Source organism: Xiphophorus hellerii, chromosome 20 (assembly GCF_003331165.1).
Source record: "Xiphophorus hellerii strain 12219 chromosome 20, Xiphophorus_hellerii-4.1, whole genome shotgun sequence".
Classification (NCBI taxonomy): domain Eukaryota; kingdom Metazoa; phylum Chordata; class Actinopteri; order Cyprinodontiformes; family Poeciliidae; genus Xiphophorus; species Xiphophorus hellerii.
Window position 1 is genome coordinate 21,990,662 of NC_045691.1, and position 23,413 is coordinate 22,014,074.

A 23,413-nucleotide genomic window follows, 5' to 3' on the forward strand; every position below is an offset into this window, starting at 1 on the left:
GATTTCTTAAAATACATGAAGTTTTTTTTTCTATTAAGATGCACCTGTATTATAACAGTTTTAAAAATATTTTGAATGGATTGTCTCTTTTATCTTTTTTCAAGAATGCGCTCATTCAGGACCTGGAGAACTGCCAGAAACAGCTTGAAGAGTTTCACCACACCAGGGTCAGTAAACCAGCAACAAATCAATAAAACTAGAACCTCTTCTTGTCTTACAACTTAGGTGTGTATACTAAAAAAGGAATACGTTATTTTACTTAGTACTTCACCTGTATCTAGAATTGCTGTGCAATAATAGTTGCTCTTAATATGTTGTTGAATTCAGAGGTAAAAAATGATAGTGTTTTAATTGACTACTGTTTTTAAGAAAATGATGGAAAATGTATGTGACACTTTGTTTTAATTTATCAAACAAAATCCAAATAAAATACATAACGTTTTAAGATTATAACTTGGCACAATGTGCAGAAGTTTAATGGGCATGAATACCTTTGCAAGGCACTGTAATAACCAAAAATATTCTTGCTTACAATTTTGCCTAATATTTCATCTCTAACTTTTGAAAGTTTTTCTTTTTCTTACCTCGGTTTTTGGCTTTTCTTATAGATTAGTGGAACAGATAGCATAAACTTGCTTCCTGACCTTGTCCGGCCCACACTTCCTGCCGTATTTTTATTTTTATTTTATTCTTTTTTTCAATTAACTGAGGGCTTTCAGAGCAGTGATTTTATTACTTTTTAAGAACAGCCTTTCTACTTCAGGAACGGCTGATTGGAGAGATTGACAAGCTGAGAAACGAGATTGACCATCTGAAACGCCGCAGCGGAGCGTTTGGAGACGGAACTCACCCTCGGTAACCTCAATCTTTTCTTTTCTCTTTTGTTTCTGCCTCCCTTTATATCTTTAAATCGGTTTCTCATGTAAATGATCTCAGCTCTCACTTGGGAAGCTCCAGCGACCTCCGCTTTTCTGTGGTGGAGGGTCAGGACGGCCACTACAGCACAACTGTGATCAGGCGGGCGCAGAAGGGCCGGCTGTCGGCTCTGCGAGACGATCCGAACAAGGTGACAATTGTGTTCTGAATAGGAGGCAGCAACCAGCAATTCCCATGCATGCATACTAATTAGGACCCACAGACAGGATCTCACTTTAGCGACCCTTCTAACCACATGCAGCTTTTTGCCAATGATTAATTTGGGTTCATGTCTGCTTTGCCAGTAAGTGTCAGCGCTTGGCTTTGTGTGATCATCCCTAACTTCTCATTTTCTACTAACTTCTCTGTATTCCTGTCTCTCTCTCTCACCTGCTGCTGGACATGATGTGTGATGTAAGTTTCTTGTTCATCCATCTCTTCTCGTAACCGGCTCGACAGCTCCACAAAAGTCAGATTTCACTTTTAGATGTATGCCTGTACTCTGGTTGATTCCTTGCGATTCATTCTTGACGCTGTTTTTCCTCACACTTTATTAACGAAAATTTGCTCTGTCTACGCTTATCTTCACACACGCATGTGTCAGGTGTGTGCCATGTTTGAGCAGGATTACCCGTCCCTGCGCGGGAGCGTCAGCCACCTGCTAGGCAGCGACATCGAGGCAGAGTCGGACATGGACGACGACGTGAGCTCGACGCTGCTCTCGCCAAGCGGCCAATCAGATGCTCAGACTCTTGCTCTCATGCTGCAAGAGCAGCTTGACGCCATCAACGAGGAGATAAGGTGGGATATCTCAGACACAATATGTAACATGATGGCCATGGATCGGGAAAATATTATTACCCATTCAATTGTGTGCTGTTGTTAGTTAATCTGTCACATAAAGTACATTAAAATTTGTGACTGCAATGTAAGAGTTAAGAAGTTTAAGTTAAGCCACTGTAATAATTACCAAACAAGTGTTATGCTATAATCTTCACATTTAAATGCAAAACTTTGACTTGGAAAATGAATCAGAGGAGAAACTAATAATGATGGGGAAAATTAAAAATGAATGTGAAAATATCTATAAATTAAAGTGGCGTGGAGCTGGAGCTGGCGCCCCATGTGCAGTTGCCGTGGTTTCCTGACATGGAAGGTTGGAGCTTTGGCTTTGCACACGCTTGGCCTTTTTCTAAGCACCTTGAAAAACTGTTACATTACTGTCGATGTTAGAGGTATTCAAGCTACATGGTCAGTGACGTCACGGATGTGCATTTTTGTGTCGTGTCCCCAGGATGATCCAGGTAGAGAGAGAATCAGCCGAGCTGCGCTCGGAGGAGATCGAGTCCCGCGTGAACAGCGGCAGCATGGATGGCCTGAACGTGACCCTCCGACCCCGAGCCCTGCCCACCTCTGCCACCGCCCAGTCGCTGGCGTCATCCTCCTCTCCGCCCACCAGCGGCCACTCCACGCCTAAGCATCATGGACGCAACAACAGCCACCATCTAGGAATCATGACTCTGGTCAGAGGGAACACTGCAGTTATGAAAAACACATTCAAAGTGATCAGTATTTGCATAAATATTCTCTATTGACAATGTAGTTTTTTTTAAAACTTTTTTTTCTGATAGCCAAGTGACTTGAGGAAACACAGAAGAAAAGTGGCAGTAAGTTTGCAAATACAGCTTAAGTAAAGTAGTCTGAGTGTCTTTCATAAGTGAGCTGAGTTGTTTTTGTGACTCTTTCAGTCTCCTGTGGAAGTGGACAAAGCTACTATCAAGTGTGAAACATCACCTCCCTCCTCGCCTCGAAGTTTACGGCTGGAAACCAACTTTGCTCAGTTCACAGGCAGCCTGGAGGATGGGCGAGGGTAAACACACACGCACACACACGCACACATCAGGAGCTCACAACTCCATTACCACCCACCAATCATTTAAGAACAACTCTTAACAGTTGGAAAAAATTTAGTTTTTTTATTCCTTTTACATACTAAAAAAAACACCTAACATCAAACAGAAAGAAATGAGACAGAAAAAAAGTGAAGGGAAAATGTACCAATAAGAACACAAGGGGTGGCCTTGGAACACACAGCTGAAACACAATATAATCTTATTACTTTCAGTAATTATATTTTAAGACGTGAAACTCACATAAGATATGCATTCATTACACACTCAGCAATATATTTTAAGGTGTGTAATAATGTTTATTTTGAGGATTTTGGCTAACAGTTAATGAAAACCCCAAATTTTGAAAAGTACGTCCATACTCTGTGCATTATATGCGCACATCATTTGTGTAAAACAGCATGGGGGCGATCAGCCTGTGGCTCTGCTGAAGCTCAGGTTATTTCAATATAGGCTTGACTGCATTTTTGGGTCGGCTCTTCATCTTCCTTTTGACAACACCCTGAAGCTTCTCTGTGGGGCATGACATTCGTGCACACTGAGACCATAGTCATTAAGGCATGGATCGGTAGTGCGGGCACCTGCCAAGTCTTTCTGGAAAATGAAATCAGCATCTCCATTAAATCTGACAGCAGAGGGAAGTATGGAGTCCTGCAGAATATCCTGGGAGATTACCTGGCATTGACTATCTCCAGCGAATGTTTCAGGCGAGAGGCGGGGTACACCCTGGACAGGTCGCCAGTCTGTCGCAGGGCAACACAGAGACAGACAGGACACACAGCCATGCACACACACACTCACATCTAGGGAGAATTTAGAGAGACCAATTTACCTGACAGTGATGTTTTTGGACTGTGGGAGGAAGCCGGAGTACCCAGAGAGAACCCACGCATGCACAGGGAGAACATGCAAACTCCATGCAGAAAGACCCTGGGCCGGGAATCGATCCCAGGACCTTCTTGCAACAGTGCTAACAACTGTGCCACTGTGCAGCCCTCAAATATGTCATTTAAAGATAAATGAAATTATCCATATTATGAGTGCATAAAAACTTCTGATCAGAACTTTATATTGGAGAGACCAATTGTGCCTTTTATCAAAGTAGGCATCATCTTACTTTTTGTGGGATTTGTTCTGAAAATCTATGTTAATACACATCTTTTGCTAGACACAAACTCAAACATAAGTTTAAACAATAATTTAATATTAATAATTTAATGATTTCTTTTTCACTTTTTAAAATCGGATCAATTAAACTGTGCGTCTCTCGTTTACTTATCGCAGCAAGCAGAAGAAAGGTATCAAGTCATCTATTGGTCGGTTGTTTGGGAAGAAGGAGAAGGGTCGAATGGACCAGACTGTTGGCAGGGATGGACAATCTCTACCAGCCTTAACAGGTTCTCTGTAAACTGCATGTTCTAGAAGTACAGTGCTCCAAATGAAGAGGTCTAGCTGATGGTAACACAAGCTATTGTTGCGTTTCAGATTTTGAGATGAGCATTGGTGACACTATGACTTTGGGAAAACTGGGCACACAGGCTGAGAGGGACCGAAGGATGAAAAAAAAGTAAAAGACTTTATATTTGGAATATTTTGATCCTCTTCTTATTGCTAATATTTTGCAGCATCCTTATTGTGCCACATATCTCTCCCTCTAACTTTGTGTTGAATTCATTCAGGCATGAGCTTCTGGAGGACGCTAGGAAAAGAGGCCTTCCATTCGCGCAGTGGGATGGTCCCACAGTCGTTTCATGGCTGGAGGTATTTCACCAATCAGCCCAGCCAGACATGACCAAGAAAAAAAAAGCCCTTTGTTCTTTGTATTGCTCCCTTCATGTCAGGCTGCCACTAATATGCACATTTATGGCGACTGTGGTTTTGACGTTTGTTGTCCTGACGGCTCTGAACAGCTGTGGGTCGGGATGCCAGCCTGGTATGTAGCTGCCTGTCGTGCCAACGTGAAGAGTGGAGCCATCATGTCCGCCCTGTCTGACACAGAGATCCAGAGAGAGATTGGAATCAGCAACCCTCTGCACAGACTCAAATTGCGTTTGGCCATCCAGGAAATGGTCTCTCTCACCAGCCCGTCTGCGCCCCTGACCTCCAGAACGGTAAACAAATACACCCAGTACACCCCCATTGTTAGAAATGGTTCCTCTTTCCAGTGTTTTTTTTTTCAGGGAATAAATTGCATATGCAAGAATCCAAGAAACATACGATACCCTGCGAAAGGATTCATGCACCCTGAACCTTTTCTTATTTTGTCACATTACCACCACAAACTTCAATGTACTTTATTAGGGTTTTGAGTGTTAGATCAACATAAGGTAGCCCATAATTATGAGGTTGAAGGGAAACAGTACATTTTTATGTCATAAAAAATTGTGGCTAGCAAAAACATTTTCCCCCCTCAATACTCATACGCTTCCCTTTGAATTCACCTATTTTATCTTTCTCTTTCACAGCAGACAAATCAAGGATAAACATCTGAGAAAGACTAGGTTATCAAACAATACACTATACTTTGAATTAAATATATTTATATGTTAAAATGGTCCAGTCAAAGTCCAGACATAATCCAATTGAGAAACCAAAGCAAAATCAGAACAATCTCCTCGCAGTATGACTGAACTTATGTTATTTGCAAAGAAGTGTAGGGAAAAATTCAGCATCTAGAAGTTCAAAGATGTAAAATGCACACCATAAAAGAGCTGATGAACTGAAAGAGCTGAAAAAACTTAGCAAATTCGTACTTGACACAAAATTTATTGCCATGATGTCGAATAAAATCACTGTAATATAAAGTCTAGATTGTCGTGATGTGACAAGATGTGAAATATTTTGAGGCGGAAGAATGCTTTTCAAGGCACTGTATGCAGCATGTATGAACATAGAGAAAATATATAACCCTTAGATGTAACACTTGTGTACACCTTACCCTGCACTCAATATCCTTTTATAACTCATGACCCTCACTTTGCATGCTGAGGTGATACTTTTTCACAATAATTAGCCTCTTTTTTTTAAAATTCAGCAGCTCTTAATCGCATGTTTTACTTTAGAAAAAAAATAGCAAATGCATACATCCACAAACTACCTGCTTACCTGCCTGAAATACACTCCTTCCTTGGCATCACTCAACGAAACCTTTGTCTGCGTGTGTGTGCGCGCGTGTGTCGTGTATGTGTATGATGGGTGGTATGAAAACGTACACTGGACTGTTCTCCTGGGTGTGCCTGTGTGTGCCTATGTATGATGCTCTTGTTTGTGTGTATGTGGTCTGTGTTGTTTGTGTGTGTGTGTTTCTGTCCTCCGAGCAGTCCTCCGGAAATGTGTGGGTGACTCATGAAGAGATGGAGAACCTGGCTTCCTCCACCAAAGCGGTCAGTACCATCTGGGTGCTCCCCTCCATGTTAACCCCACCCAGCACTTTCTCACACTCACACTGGTCCCTGCGGCAACACACATATGTCCTCTCCCTCTGCAGAACCCTTACAAAGACCCATCACATCACACACTAACACCTTTTTTTGCGACCCTGCTCTTATCTGAATGTATTTGTTGGACGCAACACATGTAGCATTGGTAATATGAATGCTAGTATGCTATCAGAGTATAAGCTGAGATGAGATTTGTGTGTGTGTTTCTGAGTTTATATTACGTGTGTGTTTGATTAGCCCCTGTCTTGCTAACCTCGTATGTTGTCTCCACTGTGCTGCCACTAAGGAGAATGAGGAGGGCAGCTGGGCACAGGTGAGGTTGATTTCCCTAAATGAATCTGTATCAGGACTCTTTATGCATTTACAGGCATGTGCATTGTAACAGCATTATGTTGCAATGTCGCAAAAGTATTCACACCTTCTGAAAGTTTTTTAGCTTTATATACAGTACAGTATTCAGTACAGACCAAAAGTTTGGACACACCTTCTCATTGAATTCAATTAGAAAGTGTGTCCAAACTTTTGGTCTGTACTGTATGTTACAACACAAACTTTGAGGGATTTTGTCGGGATGTTAGAGCGAGACAGCATGGTTGGATAAAATTCTGAAAAGTGTGGCATGTATGTGTATCCACACGATTTATCTGTTAAGACTTTTGAAAACCAACATTTTCCTTTCACTTCACAGTTGTATATTATTTTGTGCTGGTGCATCAGATAGAATCCCAATAAAATACATTGAGTTTTGAGATGTAACATGAAAAATGTTCAAAGCAGTTCTGAAAGAAAACTTTGTACTGTTAAAGTGTTTTAGAGCATCATGCAAACTCTAAATTCTAAAATCTATATAAAGTTGTATTTTTATGTTATTATTATTACTAATAGTAATAATAATAAAAAATATCTACTTCATACTATTACATTGTTATTTCTGAGATAATTTCCATCACATTTAAAATCTAAAACAATTAACTTCATGACGGTGACACATCTGTAACATTTTCTGCTGACATCCCTCTAGACATTAGCATATGGGGACATGAATCATGAGTGGATAGGAAACGAATGGCTGCCCAGCCTCGGCCTGCCTCAGTACCGCTCCTACTTTATGGAGTGCCTGGTGGACGCGCGCATGCTGGACCATCTGACCAAAAAGGACCTGAGAAGCCATCTGAAGATGGTGGACAGCTTTCACAGGTCTGCAGCTGTGATGCTCAGCTTAGCAGCTGCTGAACCTGCTCTACCTTTCATCTGATGACTTGATTCATGAGCCACAGAGACGGGAAGGATACTGATTCATTATGTGTGCGTGCTTTTTATGTGCCCTAGGGCTAGTCTGCAGTATGGAATTATGTGCTTGAAGAGACTCAATTATGACAGGAAAGAGCTGGACCGTCGGAGAGAAGACAGTCAACACGATATGAAAGGTACCGTTTACACATAGTCATCCTCATGTGTAGCAAAGACACACACGCACACGCCCACACACACCCCTTACATGCATGAATAGGCTCTCCTGTTTAATCAGAAAAAGTGTGTTTCTGGAGAACCATCTTGTGGTTTCATTCGATAGTGTCAATTTGTGCTTGGCACTATAACAGGTGCTCCTTAAACTATCAACAAGCCAATCTTGTGATCTAAAGCCCCACTTGCGTGTGGAGTGCCCCACACACACGCCGACACACACATTTAAATCCAGCCGTCCCTCTCGCCCTTTTGACCTTGAGCTCAGCGCATGAACTTGACTCAGCTGTCGCTTCATATCACAGTCCAACTCTGTTTGCGCACACGTAAACACTCACACACGCACACACACGTTGCGCCTGTTCTAACTTGGAAAGCTGGCTGACAGCTGTGCTTCAAGTGAACAAAGGGAGTGTGCCAGAGAGTTGACGCCATGCGGCCATGCACATTACCTCTTTATGTCGCTCTTTCACTAAAAGCCTCTATTTGCTGTTTATGAGGCACATTAGGTAAAGTGTTTATTTAACACTGTGCCACCGCTCTGTTTTTGTTTCAGACGTTTTGGTGTGGACCAACGAACAGGTGATCCACTGGGTCCAGTCCATCGGTCTGAGGGAGTACAGCGGCAACCTGCTGGAGAGCGGAGTTCATGGGGCACTCGTCGCTCTCGATGAAACCTTCGATTACAGCAGCCTAGCGCTCATCCTGCAGATCCCCATGCAAAACACACAGGTGGTTATATAGGAAACAGCTATGTGCAGCTTACATGTATGATCCCATTTAATTTGTTACTTCTGCTTTGTCTGGTGTTACATGTAGTAAAGTTTTAAATAAATGGGTCAGGATCTATGAAGTGAAATTCTGTACAAGCAGTTCTTAATTTATTATGACGTTAGCTTCAACTCTCTTGACATCTTAATTTAGTATAAATCAATATTAACTGGACCATGAGGGGTTTTTGAAACTTCAAACCACTGCCAAATTTTAATTGAACTGTTATGTACAGAGAAGAATATGAGTATATACAGTGAAGCTGTTTGTTTGATCTGATTCAGGTAAGAAAATAACTGCTTCTAACCTCTAAAAATAACCTTAAAAAATCTTGAACTATTCCTTTAACATGTTCACATTTATACCCAATAGAAACTCTCCCAAAACACACTATTCACTTCCCGTTTGCCACTACTCAAACATATAGCTGCGTTATTAGCATAGTAATTGAGTTTCAGCAAACTGTGAATATTTCTATTAATAATTACAATATAATTGTTGTTTCTATACATGTCCTAACAACTACAGTTAAGCCTGTCTCCAGAGGTTGGGGCGGGAAACGAGGTTCACTCTAGCCAGCTCTCTATTCTGTCACACAGCAAGCCAGGAAAAACAACAGACAAACTGCTACAGATCAAAATGTGTTGTTTGCACGACCACAGACCAGCTTGAGTGCCTGTGTCATCGTTGTCAGCAGGTGTGACGCACCCTGCCGCAAACCAGATATGGTTCAGAAACAGTTTGAGGGGCTCAAAGTATGAGGTGTTGATTTAGCCTTCAGATTTCCTAGATTTCAGTCAAAATCCACAAAGGCCCCTCACCTTTACTTACAGTTAGCATCTTGTGCCAGGTACAATACGCCACTCGGAGCTGTTTGAGCTGCAAAGGGGGAAAAATCACTGTATATCAGGAAATATTAACATTATGCTTGATCAAGGTTTGAATGAATTCTATGTGTTTTTCAGGCAAGGCAGGTTCTAGAGAGGGAGTTTAACAACCTTCTAGCCTTGGGAACAGACCGCCGGCTGGAGGAGGTGACTTTGCAAGAACTTTTTCTCTTCGGTGGTGATTTCTTTTACCTAGGCTGTGTTATGTTTTCAGATTAACTGCTCCTCTCTATGTTGCATCCTCAGATGATATTTTAGTGTTTTCCTCTTTATAAACAGCACACTTTTCTCTATTTTTCCTCTCACAGAGTGGAGATGACAAGTCGTTTCGGCGCTCACCCTCGTGGCGCAAGAGGTTTCGGGCTCGTGAGGGAGGGACGGGTCTGGGGATGATGGCAGGCTCCATGGAGACGCTGCCTGCTGGCTTCCGCATGCCCGCTATGTCGATGCCGCCTTCCATGAATTTGGCTGCCAAGAAGCAACTTCAGCCTGAAGGTTTGTTACAGTGCTGGCCACGCTCACTCCGTAGCTACTCTGTGGCTAGACTGACTGACTAACTGCATGTTGTGTCCTTTGTGTCGTGCTGTGCTCAACACCTACTTTGCCACGCCTTCTTAAGTTCCTCCCCCTGCGCCTCCAAGACTTGACCCCTCTGCAGTGCGGACCTATTCCTGCTAACGACACTACTTATTAACAGGAGCACTAGTGCTAACAGGTACGTTTGTTGTGTTTTCTAGCTGAACGTGTCTGTTGGTGGACTATCAACCTGTAGTCCAATAGGGAGCTAACTTAACATTTGTCCAGAGGACTGTCAGTGATACCCTCTAGTGAAAGGCTAGTACAAAAAATGACATTTACTAAAATATATTTACTAAAATAATCTTACAATAAACCTATAAGTATTAGTAAAAATCTTTAAGTAGGCAGCAGCATTTTTTCCAGAATAGATTTTGAAACACCTTCAGAAAGCCTGTGTTAATGTGAGTCTTAATAAGCATGAATAAATAAAAAATTATTGAAATATTTGCACAGTGCTGTACTCAATGTTAAAGTCTTAATTTTTCCTTCCTTTCTTTCATACTGCAATCCTGCCTCTGAATCTCTCTTCCAGTGCATTCTCATTACTTGTATGGACACATGCTTGCGGCCTTTTGAGAGTGATATGCCAAATCTGGAGAGGGAAGGATTGGGTGCGCCAGGAGGGGGCGGAGTCTTCTCCCCTCTCACGCCCAGCCTCACCTCCCACCTTCCACATCTCTCTCCTCCCCGCCCCCCGGACTCGTGCAATACAGGGGGCACCTCTGACCTTTGCTCTCCAAGAGCGCTCGTTGGCTGCTTTTCGCTGCTGCTGTAAAGGAGGCTCGTCCCGGCCTCGCCTTGTTTACCCCAGTGCTCCCAGTAGCCTCGTTGTTGTGGTGTCGTGTTCCTGCTCTCCTTGTCTCAGCTGTGGGGTCTAGTCCTGGTTCTGATCGTCCTGAAACGGCCAAGACCAAACGAATCTTCCTGTGTTAACACGACAGTTGTGAAAAAGATTTAAGGAGATGACGAGCAAGTCGTTGCTTCGGACTCAAGAGTGATGAATACTTGTATAAGTGGCAGATCACTCTGCACATTAACCTTCTACCGGTTATGCAAGGTATTACTCATTTATCATCTCTGTACAGAAAAATGGATGACTTATGTTTTTTATAGAAATATTATATATATAATATATATATATTGGAAATATATATGGAAAGTAATATAATATTGCTGTTTGAAACCCAATGCCCTGTATTCAATAGTGACTGTTCTCTTTCTCCTTCTTTCCCTTTCTCTCTGTGTTGGACCTTTGCGTGTCATTTGCTGTGCGCTGTGTGTGATTAATTGGTGGGAGGGACTCACTGAAAGAAGTGTGTGTTTTTACAAGGACTCCTCACAGGTTCATGGGTCCAATTCTCTCTTCTTCTCCTCTTCTTCTGTCCCCCCCACCAAACCTTTTGACACGATGTAGCTGTAATTTCTTTTCCTCTCTTCGCCTCTGTCGCCTTCTGTATGACACTATGTAGCCTAGAGAGAGAAATTTAATGTGAGGCATGAATAGGGAGTGTGTGTGCGTGTGTGTGAATGAGAGAGAGAGAGATTGAGCAAATCAGCCTATCTCCTGGAGACTTTTGAAGGGGTCGAGTGTGATTGTGGGTGTGTGTGTGTGTGTGTTTGTGTGTGTGAAAGGCCGACCCTAACCATGTGACTTTGACTCTTTGTGTGTGTGAATTTTAGTGTGGACACTGTAGCTCACTTCTGTCAATTCCAAACTTTCTCTCATGTCAAACAATAAATTGCTGCTCAACATCAGTCAGTGACTTGCGCTGCTCTGCACTGGCCTTCAAAAGCATCCATAGCCCTTAAAATATTTGAAGTTTTGTCATGTTACAGTCACAAAATAAATGTTTTGTTTGTTTGAGGTTTTTTTTCCTTTTTACCAGGATTTTATGCAATGTATGAACTTGAACTAGCACAAATTGTGTAGTGACAGATCAAGGATTCATGGTTTTCAAAATATTTCACAGAAGAAAGTGTGAAAAGTGTGGCATGCATTTTTATTTCACCCTTCATGCATAAATTACTTGGGATTCTTGGCTGTTTCGCTGATTAATCTTTCAGTTTAGCCATGTCGGTATGTTTGCAGTTGAGATTTTTCTTTAAGCGTCTCCACAACTTCATTTCTGATCTGTCTGTTGTGCTCCTTGCTCTTTGCAGAGTAAAGGGATCTAACTCAAAATGCATGCCACACTTTTAAGGTTTTTATTCTAGTACACACAACTTGGAATTCATCAAATATGCTGATAGTTTTATTTGTAATGTGAGAAAATGTGAAAAGCTTAAGGGGTATGATTACTTTTGTAAGACAGTGTAACTGACAGAGACATGTCTTATCCTGCTCTACCACCTCATGGTCAGTTTTTGTGAAGAAATGCCAGCGGGCAGTCCATACACCCAGCTGACCAACTCCTCCAATGAGAACACAGCATATGAACTCGTGAACTGCTGGATGGCTATACAATCTTTTTTATTATTATTATTATTATTATTATTATTATTATTATTATTATTATTATTATTATTATTATTTATTTTACAGATTTTTCCAAGGTGTCTAAAAGGTGTAATGTGCTATGTGGCAGCTATGAGTACTGTGTCTTTATTCCAGGTGTGAAACAATGCTGACAAATCAAGATTTTATTATTTGGCCATCTGAAAAAAAATGTACTGTATTTATGACACTATATAGACATGAGTAAAGCTGTTTTTTAAAGAATTGTGACTCTGCTTCTTCCTGAAGTCCTCAGTACTTTAAAGCCACAAGACAGCTTATTGAAAACCATCTTTATTCCAAGGATTAAAACAGAACAATATCACTTTTCAGAACATCTACAAATACACAACAATCTTAGTTATAAAAGTCAAAAATAAGTTAGCAAAGATACAAAATAAAATGGCAAAACCACTCTGTAAAAAAAAGGGGAACGTATTTACAACAAAAGCATTTATAACCTGTTTAAATTAAGCAGATCTTGGTCAAAACTGCTGTGGTACATATTGGCCCCACAAATAAATTCATGTATTTTTTTTTTAAGCATTAAACTCACACAAAAAGAATCAAAGATACGGAGGAAAACTTAAATTAAGTTAGGACAATACAATCCATCTGTGAGTCTGGAGGAAGGTTTAACAGAGATTCACTCAGATAACTAGGATTTTGGGTTCATGCAGCAAAATCTTTGAATCTCAAGTTAGACTGAGCATCTGTAGCTCTGACAAACAGGACTGGACCACAGGATAAGGCATGTAATACAGGGAATAAGGCCTCATTGTAAAAGGAGGAATTCAGTTTAGCCAGTAGACCCAGTAGAGTTGCATTGATAATTCATTAATTCAGATTTTTGATCGTTTGCATAAGACAGAAAACCAAAGTTTGTAGATTCACTAAAACAAAATAAGTACTCCAGTCAAACAGCATCACCAATTAGCTATATTTCCTCTGTAATTGACGGATCTCTGTGCATCTACATCTGTGTTCCCACTGTTTTGAAAGGTCTATTTGGAAATGTCTACAGGAAAGGCCACAGCTCTGTCTGAAGCAGAGATGCTGTCCACAATGGAAGTCAAGGCCTGCATGTTCCCCTGCTCAGGAGATTCAGCAGCACTCAGGAGATCTGAAGAAAGAGAGAGAGAGGCCAAATCACACAGTCAGTACCGTCGGCAAAACACTAATCTGTTTGCGGGATCCGGTGAAAGTTCATATTCGGCCGCGCTCACCCTCACCGCTGTAGCTCGGCGGACACTGCTCCGGAGTGCTGCTCCACTCGGGGCTGCTGCAGCAGGTGCTCCCCGAACTGGGCTCGCAGGACGACGACACCTGTTAGCACAAAGACACGCACGCAGAAGTTGCTGTCAGTCACTTATAATGCAAAACAGCACACAAAAATCCAGCGCAAAAGATTTATGTTTTCGAAATCTGCCATATTAGTTTGAGAAGTGCATATTTGACTAAAACATAAGCCTGTTAATTTAGAAAAGTTTAAATCTGAAACGTAAAAATCACCCACTTTATTATTTTTTTATTCTACAGCTTGTTTTTCTCACTTCCCAACAATTTCTCAGCCATTTTCCTCTACATTCTCCACATTTGCCTATCATCTTGGCTCTCTTTATCCCACTCCTGTTGTACTCACTCTGGGCTGGGTCGGGGTGGGTCGATAGTGCAGTCCCTGCTGTCCTGTCTCAGTGTCCTGCTGGTTGAGAGAGGACACCAGCGCTTGTAGCCGTTCGATGTACTGTATGGCGCTCCGCAAGATCTCCACTTTGGGCAGCCTCTGGTTGGGGTTCATCAAGGTGCTCCTCTTCAGAGCATCGAAGGCCTCGTTCACCTTCTTCAGACGTCTCTTCTCCCTCAGCGTTGCTGCTCTCCGGCGATCCATGGTCACAGTCTTTCTTTTGCACAGCTTACAGGCCCAGGGCAGGCACTGACCAGGGCAGTGGGTCTCAGAATGAGGTGACAGGCTGGAGGGAGATGCTTTATCCTCAGTACTTGCGACTCCGACACTGGCACCTCCAGCTAGACTCCCACACAAGCCCATCATGGAGTTTCTGTCCTGGTAACCAGCTTGGTCGTATGTCCCAGGTAGGCGAGAGGGGAAGTAGCTGTCCCCTCCTTCATAAAATCGCTGATCAGGAAAGAAGTATGGGTTGGTCTCAAAGAGCTCCATATTGGCTCGTGTTGTACTCTAGATGTAAAGGGGCAACAATCCCTGCTTCGTTTGTTGCTGCTCTTCAATGAGTGGTCTTCGTTCCTGCCTCTGGGATGTGTGTTGGACTATACGCGTGTGCGCTGTCTTCCCCTTGGCCTGAGTTTGCAATGAGTGGAAGACGTGTGGTGAACAACTGGTGTGGAGCAACTGTAGGCTGGCATTTAAACCCCTCTGCCTTCTGCAGGATCACAGGGTTAAATTTAGCACGAGCCCCCAGAAACCTGACACGATGGTTAGCTGTTGCTGCACATCTACACTTCACATCTCTTTTGGGCTATGCTCTCTAGGGCTTTCAGGCCCATTCATGTGTTTCAGTGTGTGGGTTTGAGCACTTGCGTGCGTGTGTGTGCGCCAAGATCCACAGTACGATCAAGTTGCCGTGGAAATGGAAGAGATAACCTCAGATCAAAGATGTTGGCCTTAATAAGTTAATCCCAGACTTGCGTTCTCCTCCGTGACGCAGAACAAAAAGACGCTTTTCCATGGGGGTGGGGGGAGTCAATGTGGTAGGAAGAGTCTTGAGGCAGCTGTCACCTCTACTAGGATCGAATAATTTGTAGTGACGAGAAAATGTTTGTGACCAGAGATAGTTGCTTACTCAAAACTAGGTCACAAAGGCAATGTCAGGTTCACGATGAACATCTGTGAATGTGTAAACATGGTGGCATTACAGGGAGAGTATTTTTGAATGAGGTTCTACGAAAAGGTTGTTATAGGTAATATATTACCTGTAAAAAATAACTCTGTGGCGTCTTCATTTTGTACAAAGTCAGATTAGTTGTTCTTAGAGGCTCAAGCAAAGCACCCAGGATAAAAGCATATTTTTGTGGTACAATGCTGATCTGTGCAGACATTATTTTATGAATGTTGTCACTTTTGCAGTGGGGACTTTTGTACACAGAAGATGTTGATTACTTGCACATGAAATGGAGTTTGAAGATTTTCCACCACTAGTGATTTTCCTGTAAGAAACATGTAAAATATTTCCATTCAGACAAATCATTTGACAGAGAAATGAAAGTTGTGTGAATGGCAAAATATTGAACTATTCTATTAGTGTTTACTGTGCCCTACTACTTTATTTGGTAGTTATTTTGTTCGCAAAAGCTTCAGATGTGCTTGTGTTAATTTGTGCTTCATACTGAAAGATCATTGGTGGAGCACTGCTTCCTGCCACCATTTTCCAAGTAATAACAATCAGATTATGTGTAAATTACAGACCAATCCTAAAGTCGGTCCAATTTGAAATTACATTTTTTCACAGCCATCCTTTTAAATTAGTTAGCTACTCCAATTGGAATTGGACCGACTGATCTATTTATATATTTGACACAGGATTATCTATTTATATATTTGACACAGGAAGATCATTGTTACCTTTACTTCAAGGGCTTTAATCTTTATAATCTGTGTAAATATTATAAAAGAGCACTTGCAAATACCACTATGACATCAAGAGAGATGTAGACTGTAGGTGAGGTAATAACAATTCATCAAAAAGTCACTTAAAACATCCAGATTCGTTTATCCTGAAGCTAGTAGGTTGTCTGAAAGGGACCAGGACCAAGATGTACTTCTGGCATATTAAAGGTAAAATATAATTCCGGTTTCTCTGTAAATAATGGAGGTGGGTTCCACATTAATAATCTCCATATGTAAAACATATAGTCAGAATGGAACATTTAAACATGTCTGGTCCGAGTAACCAAAGTAAAAATTAAAGTAGAGTTGTGTAAAAATGCAGTAATGCTATAGAGTTTGGGAACACTGTTTTATTGATTTTTAAATTATCTTTATTTTGCTTTGCTTTAGTTGTTCTGTTACTTTTGCAGTGGGAACTGCAAAAGTAACAGTCCGCACTGCTACTTGGGGACTGTAAATTGACGTTTTATTCCCAATAAATAAATGGCATCAATATAATTGATGTTTTATTGGGAATCTCAATTTCCCAATAAAACAATATTTTTTTCCTAGATAAATAATCTTTCTGCTGCAAATGTGATGAATAGCTAAAGGTTTGTAATGACATTCTTAAGATTAGAGTTATTTTAAGATGGTAGAGTTTCAATTTGGACTCAGCCCTTCTTGCGCCAGCCTTTAGTTTCATCCTCAGGGACTAATGAATATGGATTTATACTTAATAAAGAAGCTGTAAGAGTTATCTACTGCAGGTAAGCTATAAACTGCTTATAAAATTTGACAGAACCTTACTTCAAAAATCCTGAACTATGCCTTTGAAGCATATTCCATTGTTGCTGGGTGTCATATTCTTTTATTTTCCTTCCAAGGGGATTGCACAATGTGATGCAAGAAGTGACACTTCTGAGCTCTGTATATAGCAGGTCTGGGCAGGCATGAACAGAGAAGTAAGTTTAGCACCAAAATTACTCTGGCTCAATTTACTCTTTTAAATCAAGGGGCAATAATGAGACCACTGTGCAGAGGAAGTGGCTTTGGCTCTCCTGACCTCTTCCAGTCAGTCATAGTTTTAGCTTAGCCAGCAGGTGTTAATCCACCCAGAACACATCTTACCTCATAGCTCAGCAGCTAATTCTGACTGGCTTCCGCTAGCATGGAAGCATAGCCAAAACACACACACTTCCAGCAGCAGAGAAGCCGCAACGGCAATGACAGGCAGCATTTAAGATGTGCTACATCCCTGCGTATCTTGTATCACTGTCATAGATTTATCACTGTGACACTTATAGCTAACAGGAAATGCTTGCCGGTGGCGGAAGAATTTGGATGCAGTATTTTGTAGCCACACGCAGGGTACAAACTCTGCGGTGGCAAATCGAGTGAGGAATATTGAACCAATTGGCCTTTCTCGAAAAGTTTTTCTTTTTTTTTTTCTAGTGACACATTAATTGGGCATAAATGAAAAAACTTCCAGAAACTGTAAAATCATAAAAGATGCATTCTTTTTAATCTAAGAACAAAGCCTTCACTACATATTATGGCAATATGTGGTGAAAGTTGTGGTAGATGAAGTGCAAACATTTGCATAGCGATTAGTTTGAGGAAGATTTTTAAATATTTTTTCTTTTTGGACAGGCAATCTCTCCAGGGTGTACCCCGCCTCTTCCCCGTTGACTGCTGGAGATAAGCACCAGCATCTCTCATAACCTCTCTAAGGATGAGCGTGTAAAGATAATGGATGGATGGATAGTTTTGTTTTATTTTAAAATTAAAAAGCAGCATATATTCAGCTTCTCTTTAACGTAAGCATTAATTTTATTTTTCTCTCTTTAATTTTGGCATTCTGCTTTTTCTACGTCAGAGTGCAAGCTGCAACACCAGTTTTTTTTGTGGTTTTTTTGTAAAATCAAACAATAAATTAAAATATATGAACTCATATAATGTATGCGTAAGTAATCAAATGACTGCAGCGATAAGTGCCTATTCAGTCAATTTACAATCATTGGCTAACTTCACAAACATCTCTTTGGAGAACAAAAGGAAATAAACAAATTCATATCCAGGAATGACATGGAAACCTCACACAGAAATATGCACAACTAAGTTTCTGTGTGAAAATATTACGCTCTCACCTAAAATTGTACAACTTAAAAATCAGTGCATGTTTCAAAGGAGAACGTGCAGCTTTTTTTATATATTTTATTTACATCTTGAACATGTATGCATCGATTATTTGAACAAGTGAAAACCAAAGTTTATTGTCAGCATTTCAAGGTAGGATGGCGTTCAAAGAGATTACAACCTCCCTGCAGAGCACACCTAGAAAACATGCATCGCATTATGTAACAACAAACATGACAGAAGTGATGCTCTGATCTCTCGAGCAGCTGGAATCCTCTATCAGGTGAGAATGGGGCCATATTTAACTTTTAAAAGTACAGCAAAGGTCTCAAAGGTTTCTAACACAGTGCTACTAAATGTGGAGTAGAAGAAAGAGCCAAACATGCCTTAGTTAATATTTTGTTTTTCATTTAAAATGTGCACGAAAAATAGAAATTCAGTTTTACCTGTGAAAAAATAGGTAAAATTTTACATACATAAGTGTATTTCTCCCTGCTTTTGTTTTTCTCCTCCTTGACCCAACTCTATAAATTCTTGATCTTCCCAAAAAAAAAAAAGTAAGAGAAAATAAATCATGTAAACTGTTTCAGTTTTTAGAGATAACAGATATTTTGTTTTGGCTCAAGTATTGATATTACTGGAGCTGGCAGGATGTTCAGTGTATACAGTTGAAGTTTGGGCTTCAGGCTTGAAGCAGAGCGTGCAGCTGGAGCTTTGGCAGAGGCCTGCCGTTGGCTGTCAGGTTAGTCTGTGATGGATCTTCACTGATGGTGGAGGGAGCACAAAGACGCCCGTGTTGGACTCACGGGTGAAGCAGGGAGGGGGTCCACAGTGTGTCAGAGTCACTCATAACCCTCTGTAATTTTAACCCATTGTCAGCAAAACTTAAAAAGTGTGTGTGCGAGCGAGTGCTGGAGCATCAAACATGCAAGCAAATCCTCACTGGAATGAACATAGTCCTTAAGATGGTAGAAAGTAAAACTGACTGAGATCCCCCACTGAATAAAAACAAGTCAGAAAACTGGTAAATACTGTATGTGTAAAATTCTTATAACACTGGAAAGCTGGACATTTTTTTTAACCTCTCCATCATTGTCCTGTGTGGTAACAGAATAAATATGACTCCTCACCTAGTCTTGTTCTCCTTACTTACTGTTGATTAGAAAATGTGTTTTTATTTGATATTGTCAGCTAATTTTGTCCTTGTTTAGCCACTTGTAAGCTATACAATCTGAATTTACCCTAAACAGAGATGGCATAGCTCTGGCTTTTTTGATCAGTTCTCACAACTTTTAAGAACAATTGATATCTGTGAATCAGATGACCAACTTCAGCCTCATCATACGCCATATTTTCTTACCATGTTTTTGCCTCTTGTGACATAACATTTCCAGGGTAATGCAAATAAGCAAAAGAAAACTGTTCCCCCCCTCCGTTGTTCTTGAAATATTTCACATCTGTTATGGAGATGTCTTTTCACCTTTTATTTCTCAGCCTCAGTTTCATGTTGTTCACAGAAGGTAAGGTCACCTTTGCTATATTTTTATAACTAAATGTATCCCTGTGGGAGGTGGGAGCTATTCTCTTGTAGCCATGTCCTGATTTATGAAGATTAAAACACATAATTCTTATTTAAAATGGCATGTTTACTTGTCTTTCTCATTTTGAAGAATTTCTAATAGAACTGGATTTGCGTCATCTAAAAAAATACTTATATATATATATTTAGAGAGATATCTATATATACATAAGTATTTTATGTGTATATATAAGTAATACAAATGTATATACATACATTTGTATTATAAGTGAATTGAAAAAAGTATATTCTTAATGTGAAGCTTATTTTGAATAAATCATAAATAATTTAGATCAAACATTTTTTCACACTACTTAAGTGTGAAATTGTAATAAGAAAATTGTTTCTTTTATGTCTTTTTACACATTAGCTACAGTATCAAAACCTATTAGGTGACTTTGCACCAAATCTAACTTCTACTCTTGTGACAACTATTAATGTACAGAGGAGTAAACATCATTCACTTATAATAAATAGTTGTTCTATTTAAAATTACTGACTTAACTATTAATGCTAAAACAAAACAAAAAAATTCTCAGTTGTTTACAATTCTGTGTTCATATGGCTGTGTGAGTGTATGTCAGCAGGGATTGCCCTGTCATTGGCAACAGTGTCCCACTTCTCCTCAGTGACAAGCAGCAACACATTGTGGGACAGCTGAGGACGGTGGGGTGGGGGTGGACGGGGACGGGTGGATCAGCCCTCCTCACCCCAGGTTAGCCTCAAGATCATCGCTGACCCAGAGAGCCGTCATTTGAGTGCCGTCTGAAAATCTCAGATATGAAAGAGGAGAGTAAGATAACAACAGAGAAAGAGCGTTAATCAAAGGTGGATGAAGCAGGACATCCGTCCGGGAGATCGGATCCCAGCGACAGAACAAGGGTACAGAGGGTTTGATGTCCTTTTAGCTGAAAAGAAGTTCTCACAATGTACAGAATATACTAAAAATATTCATTTATACTGACTGTGTTTGAATTTATTTGGCTATGCTTAAGCAAACTTATCAGTGTTTCAGGATGACATTTTTCAAAAACATCTAGTAGACAGGTTGAAAGGGGTTTAGTTAAATTTCACTCAATTTTCTTTTAACCTTGAAGAAATGAAAGTTTTATAGGCTACTGCAAGTAAATATCAACTTCACATTAACTTCACACGAGTTACAGTGGGTAATCCAGGTGCCTCTCTGGTCCTACGGGATACAAAGTGAAGAAAAAGGGAGTTATTTTTGTATCACGTGCCAAACAACATTCCCCACGGGCTTCTGAGAACTGAACAGAGTTTGACCCTTTCAGCAGAGCAGACCAACTTCCAAAATCCATGTTCAGATATACTAATCTTTCTTAGTCACTATGCCACCTATATAAACAAGGTTATTTAAGTCATAACCTTGTTTTCTTCTATTTAAATCTCTCCTACTCTTTGTTCATTAGTTTTTTTTTACAGTCTGAAATAGTTCCAACCAGACAAATATGTGTTTCTCATGAGCAAAGCCAGCTGATCGCCAGTGTGCAGCTTTTCATGTAGAAGAGGCTCTACGTTTTGAGCTGGAGAAAACTCCGCCACTTTGCTTACAGCATCCAATTAAATCCCGATTTTGAAACCTTGATCTTGGTGATCGGAGCAGGCCTGTTAAAACCTAAAACCTTGAGATCTGAAATCCATAAACGTAATGCTAGTTCTGTCTGTCTGATGTAATTTGGGGTAATTGTGAGATTTGGTTCATTTGCCTTTATATCTTCACTTTGAAAGACAATCTACTAACCTCAACAATGAAGTTAATTTACATCAATACAGAATAAAATCTTACATTTATCCAACAATAGACAGAGAGTAGTGGTCAGTAAACCTTAAACTGACCTCTGCTTTGGCAGGAGGCAGGAAAGAAAAATATAGTGAATGAAATTCATCATCTATTTTATCTCAGCTGAGACTGCACAGAGTGCATCTTTACTGCTTGTGAAAAACATTCTGTTTAAAGGCTGGCAAACTCAGAGGTTATGGTCACCATAGTGACAGCAGCAGATGCCATAATCTGTCGCCAGAGACTACTGACTGCCATCACCATGATAACAGAACACCCCTCATTGGACCTTTAAAATCAGTCTGTTTCCTACTAATAACACTGATTTTCAAGTGGTTTCACAACTTTGACAATGAAACAGGACAAAGCACTGGAAATGAGTACATTATCTTAATAAAGGTGGATTAATTGATAATGAAAAAGTGAATAAAGTATTCAGATAGTGCTGTAGAGTTTCTGTTGAGTAATGAACCTTACATAAGCCTCAGTGCAGACCCACTTGATTGATGTCTGACAGCAATATGACACTACTACTGCCTGGCTGATGGTCAGCAGAATACTCCCATTCATGACGGTTCAGAAAGATGCGCCCCACCTGTGTTTTCAGGGGGCTCTGGAGGCCTGGAGAAAGCTTTCAAAAGTTTAGGAGTTGGGGGGGTGGGAGTGGATGGGGACGGTAGTTCTGCCCCAGCCACGCTGCAGCTCACTGGGGCTTTTATCGCAGAGTAATCCCCTACAACAAACAGAATGGCCGGCATGTGCATGTGCAGCTGTCGCAGTCTTAGTGCAAGTGGTGTCATGTTAAATCACAGGAATGGGCCGAGCCATCCACTGCCCTTCCCTTCACTGGCATCCCACTCAGACCCCAAAGATCCAGCATACACAAACACACATACACGTGCATTATCCACTTCCCACTATCGCAGTATGCAGCTCACTGTACCTCTGGAGTTACTTACTGTTAACAGCCAGTGGTCTACTGTTTCATATACATCATTTAAAGTACCTCGCATATGTTTTCATTATCCTTAATCCTTTTCACATTTTGTCATCCGACAGCCACAGACTTCAGTTTGTTGTGATACTGTGTAACAGATTAACACAAAGTAGAACGTAATTATGAAGTGGAAAGAAAATAGTTTCTTTTTTTTTAAAATCTGAAACTCTGACAAGTGTGGCATGAATTTCTTTTCTCTGCAAAACAGAATTAAATAAAACAGAGGATAGTTGTCCCTAGGAGTTCCCTAATTAGTAAATTTAGTCACTCTGGCATAATTTAATGTCATTATAAAGGCAGCTGCTCTGTGAAGGTCTCAGGGCTTTGTTAAGAAACTTTTAGTGAACAATCATCATCATGAAGATCAAGGAACACAGCATTCTGTCGCATCTAACATTTAAAGCAGGGTAATGTAACTAAACAACATCCTGGTGTTTGATTGCTTCACTTGGCATTGTTTACTCTATTATTCAAAAACAGAAAAGCCACAGCCAAGAGATTTTTGTCCACTTACATTGACAGACAGGGCAAGGAGAGTGTTAATAATAGTCAGCCATGAGACATATTGTAACTTTGGAGGAGCTGCAGATATCTACAGCTCATCTGGGAGAAATAGTTTAAAGGACAGACAATAGTCGTGCTCTCCATAATTTTGACCTTTGCTCAAAAATGAGAAAAAAAGGTCATTTATAAGCCAACATATAGAAGAATGTGCTCTGGTCATAAATTAACTTTTTAAACCTTTATGCAAAATTACAATTCATAACACCCTCGACATATGTAATCCCAATAAGATACATTAAAGTTATTTATTGTAA

At 40.5% G+C, this 23,413-nt stretch overlaps 2 protein-coding genes across 8 annotated transcripts in view; one reads left to right on the plus strand and one right to left on the minus strand.

The window, feature by feature from the left end:
* The window catches only part of ppfia4 (PTPRF interacting protein alpha 4), a 63,686-nt gene extending 51,001 nt beyond the window's left edge, over positions 1-12,685 (plus strand). For 3 of the 6 annotated variants that reach the window (XM_032550621.1, XM_032550619.1, XM_032550620.1), the window contains 20 exons: positions 105-167; positions 764-855; positions 937-1,066; positions 1,520-1,716; positions 2,210-2,438; positions 2,547-2,582; positions 2,664-2,785; positions 4,110-4,222; positions 4,311-4,392; positions 4,505-4,586; positions 4,736-4,936; positions 6,146-6,208; positions 6,552-6,578; positions 7,287-7,462; positions 7,595-7,692; positions 8,286-8,461; positions 9,466-9,534; positions 9,696-9,882; positions 10,007-10,102; positions 10,499-12,685. In XM_032550621.1, coding sequence (XP_032406512.1) covers positions 105-167; positions 764-855; positions 937-1,066; positions 1,520-1,716; positions 2,210-2,438; positions 2,547-2,582; positions 2,664-2,785; positions 4,110-4,222; positions 4,311-4,392; positions 4,505-4,586; positions 4,736-4,936; positions 6,146-6,208; positions 6,552-6,578; positions 7,287-7,462; positions 7,595-7,692; positions 8,286-8,461; positions 9,466-9,534; positions 9,696-9,882; positions 10,007-10,065 — 2,202 coding nt within the window. In that variant the 3' untranslated portion in view covers positions 10,066-10,102; positions 10,499-12,685. Of the gene's footprint in view, positions 1-104; positions 168-763; positions 856-936; positions 1,067-1,093; positions 1,330-1,519; positions 1,717-2,209; positions 2,439-2,546; positions 2,583-2,663; positions 2,786-4,109; positions 4,223-4,310; positions 4,393-4,504; positions 4,587-4,735; positions 4,937-6,145; positions 6,209-6,551; positions 6,579-7,286; positions 7,463-7,594; positions 7,693-8,285; positions 8,462-9,465; positions 9,535-9,695; positions 9,883-10,006; positions 10,103-10,498 lie in introns of those variants that run through there. The other 3 variants (XM_032550622.1, XM_032550623.1, XM_032550624.1) reach the window with 3 other exon arrangements.
* Positions 12,686-12,738: 53 nt separating this feature from the next.
* Positions 12,739-14,901, minus strand: myog (myogenin). 2 transcript variants are annotated; one of them, XM_032550630.1, is made up of 3 exons: positions 14,103-14,901; positions 13,693-13,786; positions 12,739-13,583 (listed from the first exon to the last, which is right to left on the minus strand). In XM_032550630.1, exons 1-3 carry the CDS (start codon positions 14,634-14,636, stop codon positions 13,465-13,467), a joined length of 747 nt encoding a protein of 248 aa, XP_032406521.1. In that variant the 5' UTR covers positions 14,637-14,901; the 3' UTR covers positions 12,739-13,464. The 2 variants fall into 2 exon arrangements, with proteins under 2 accessions (XP_032406521.1, XP_032406520.1); XM_032550629.1 differs by having other exon boundaries at positions 13,687-13,786; positions 14,103-14,899.
* Between the last annotated feature and the right edge of the window lie 8,512 nt (positions 14,902-23,413).

Excerpts from the sequence above, each read along its gene's own strand:
- myog (XM_032550629.1), bottom strand. The coding sequence starts at position 14,636 with ATGGAGCTCTTTGAGACCAACCCATACTTCTTTCCTGATCAGCGATTT. Across the intron at positions 13,787-14,102 it reads CCACCCCGACCCAGCCCAGA|GTGTCGTCGTCCTGCGAGCC; the intron begins GTGAGTACAACA and ends TTGTGCTAACAG. Across the intron at positions 13,584-13,686 it reads GCCGAGCTACAGCGGTGAGG|ATCTCCTGAGTGCTGCTGAA; the intron begins GTGAGCGCGGCC and ends CTCTTTCTTCAG.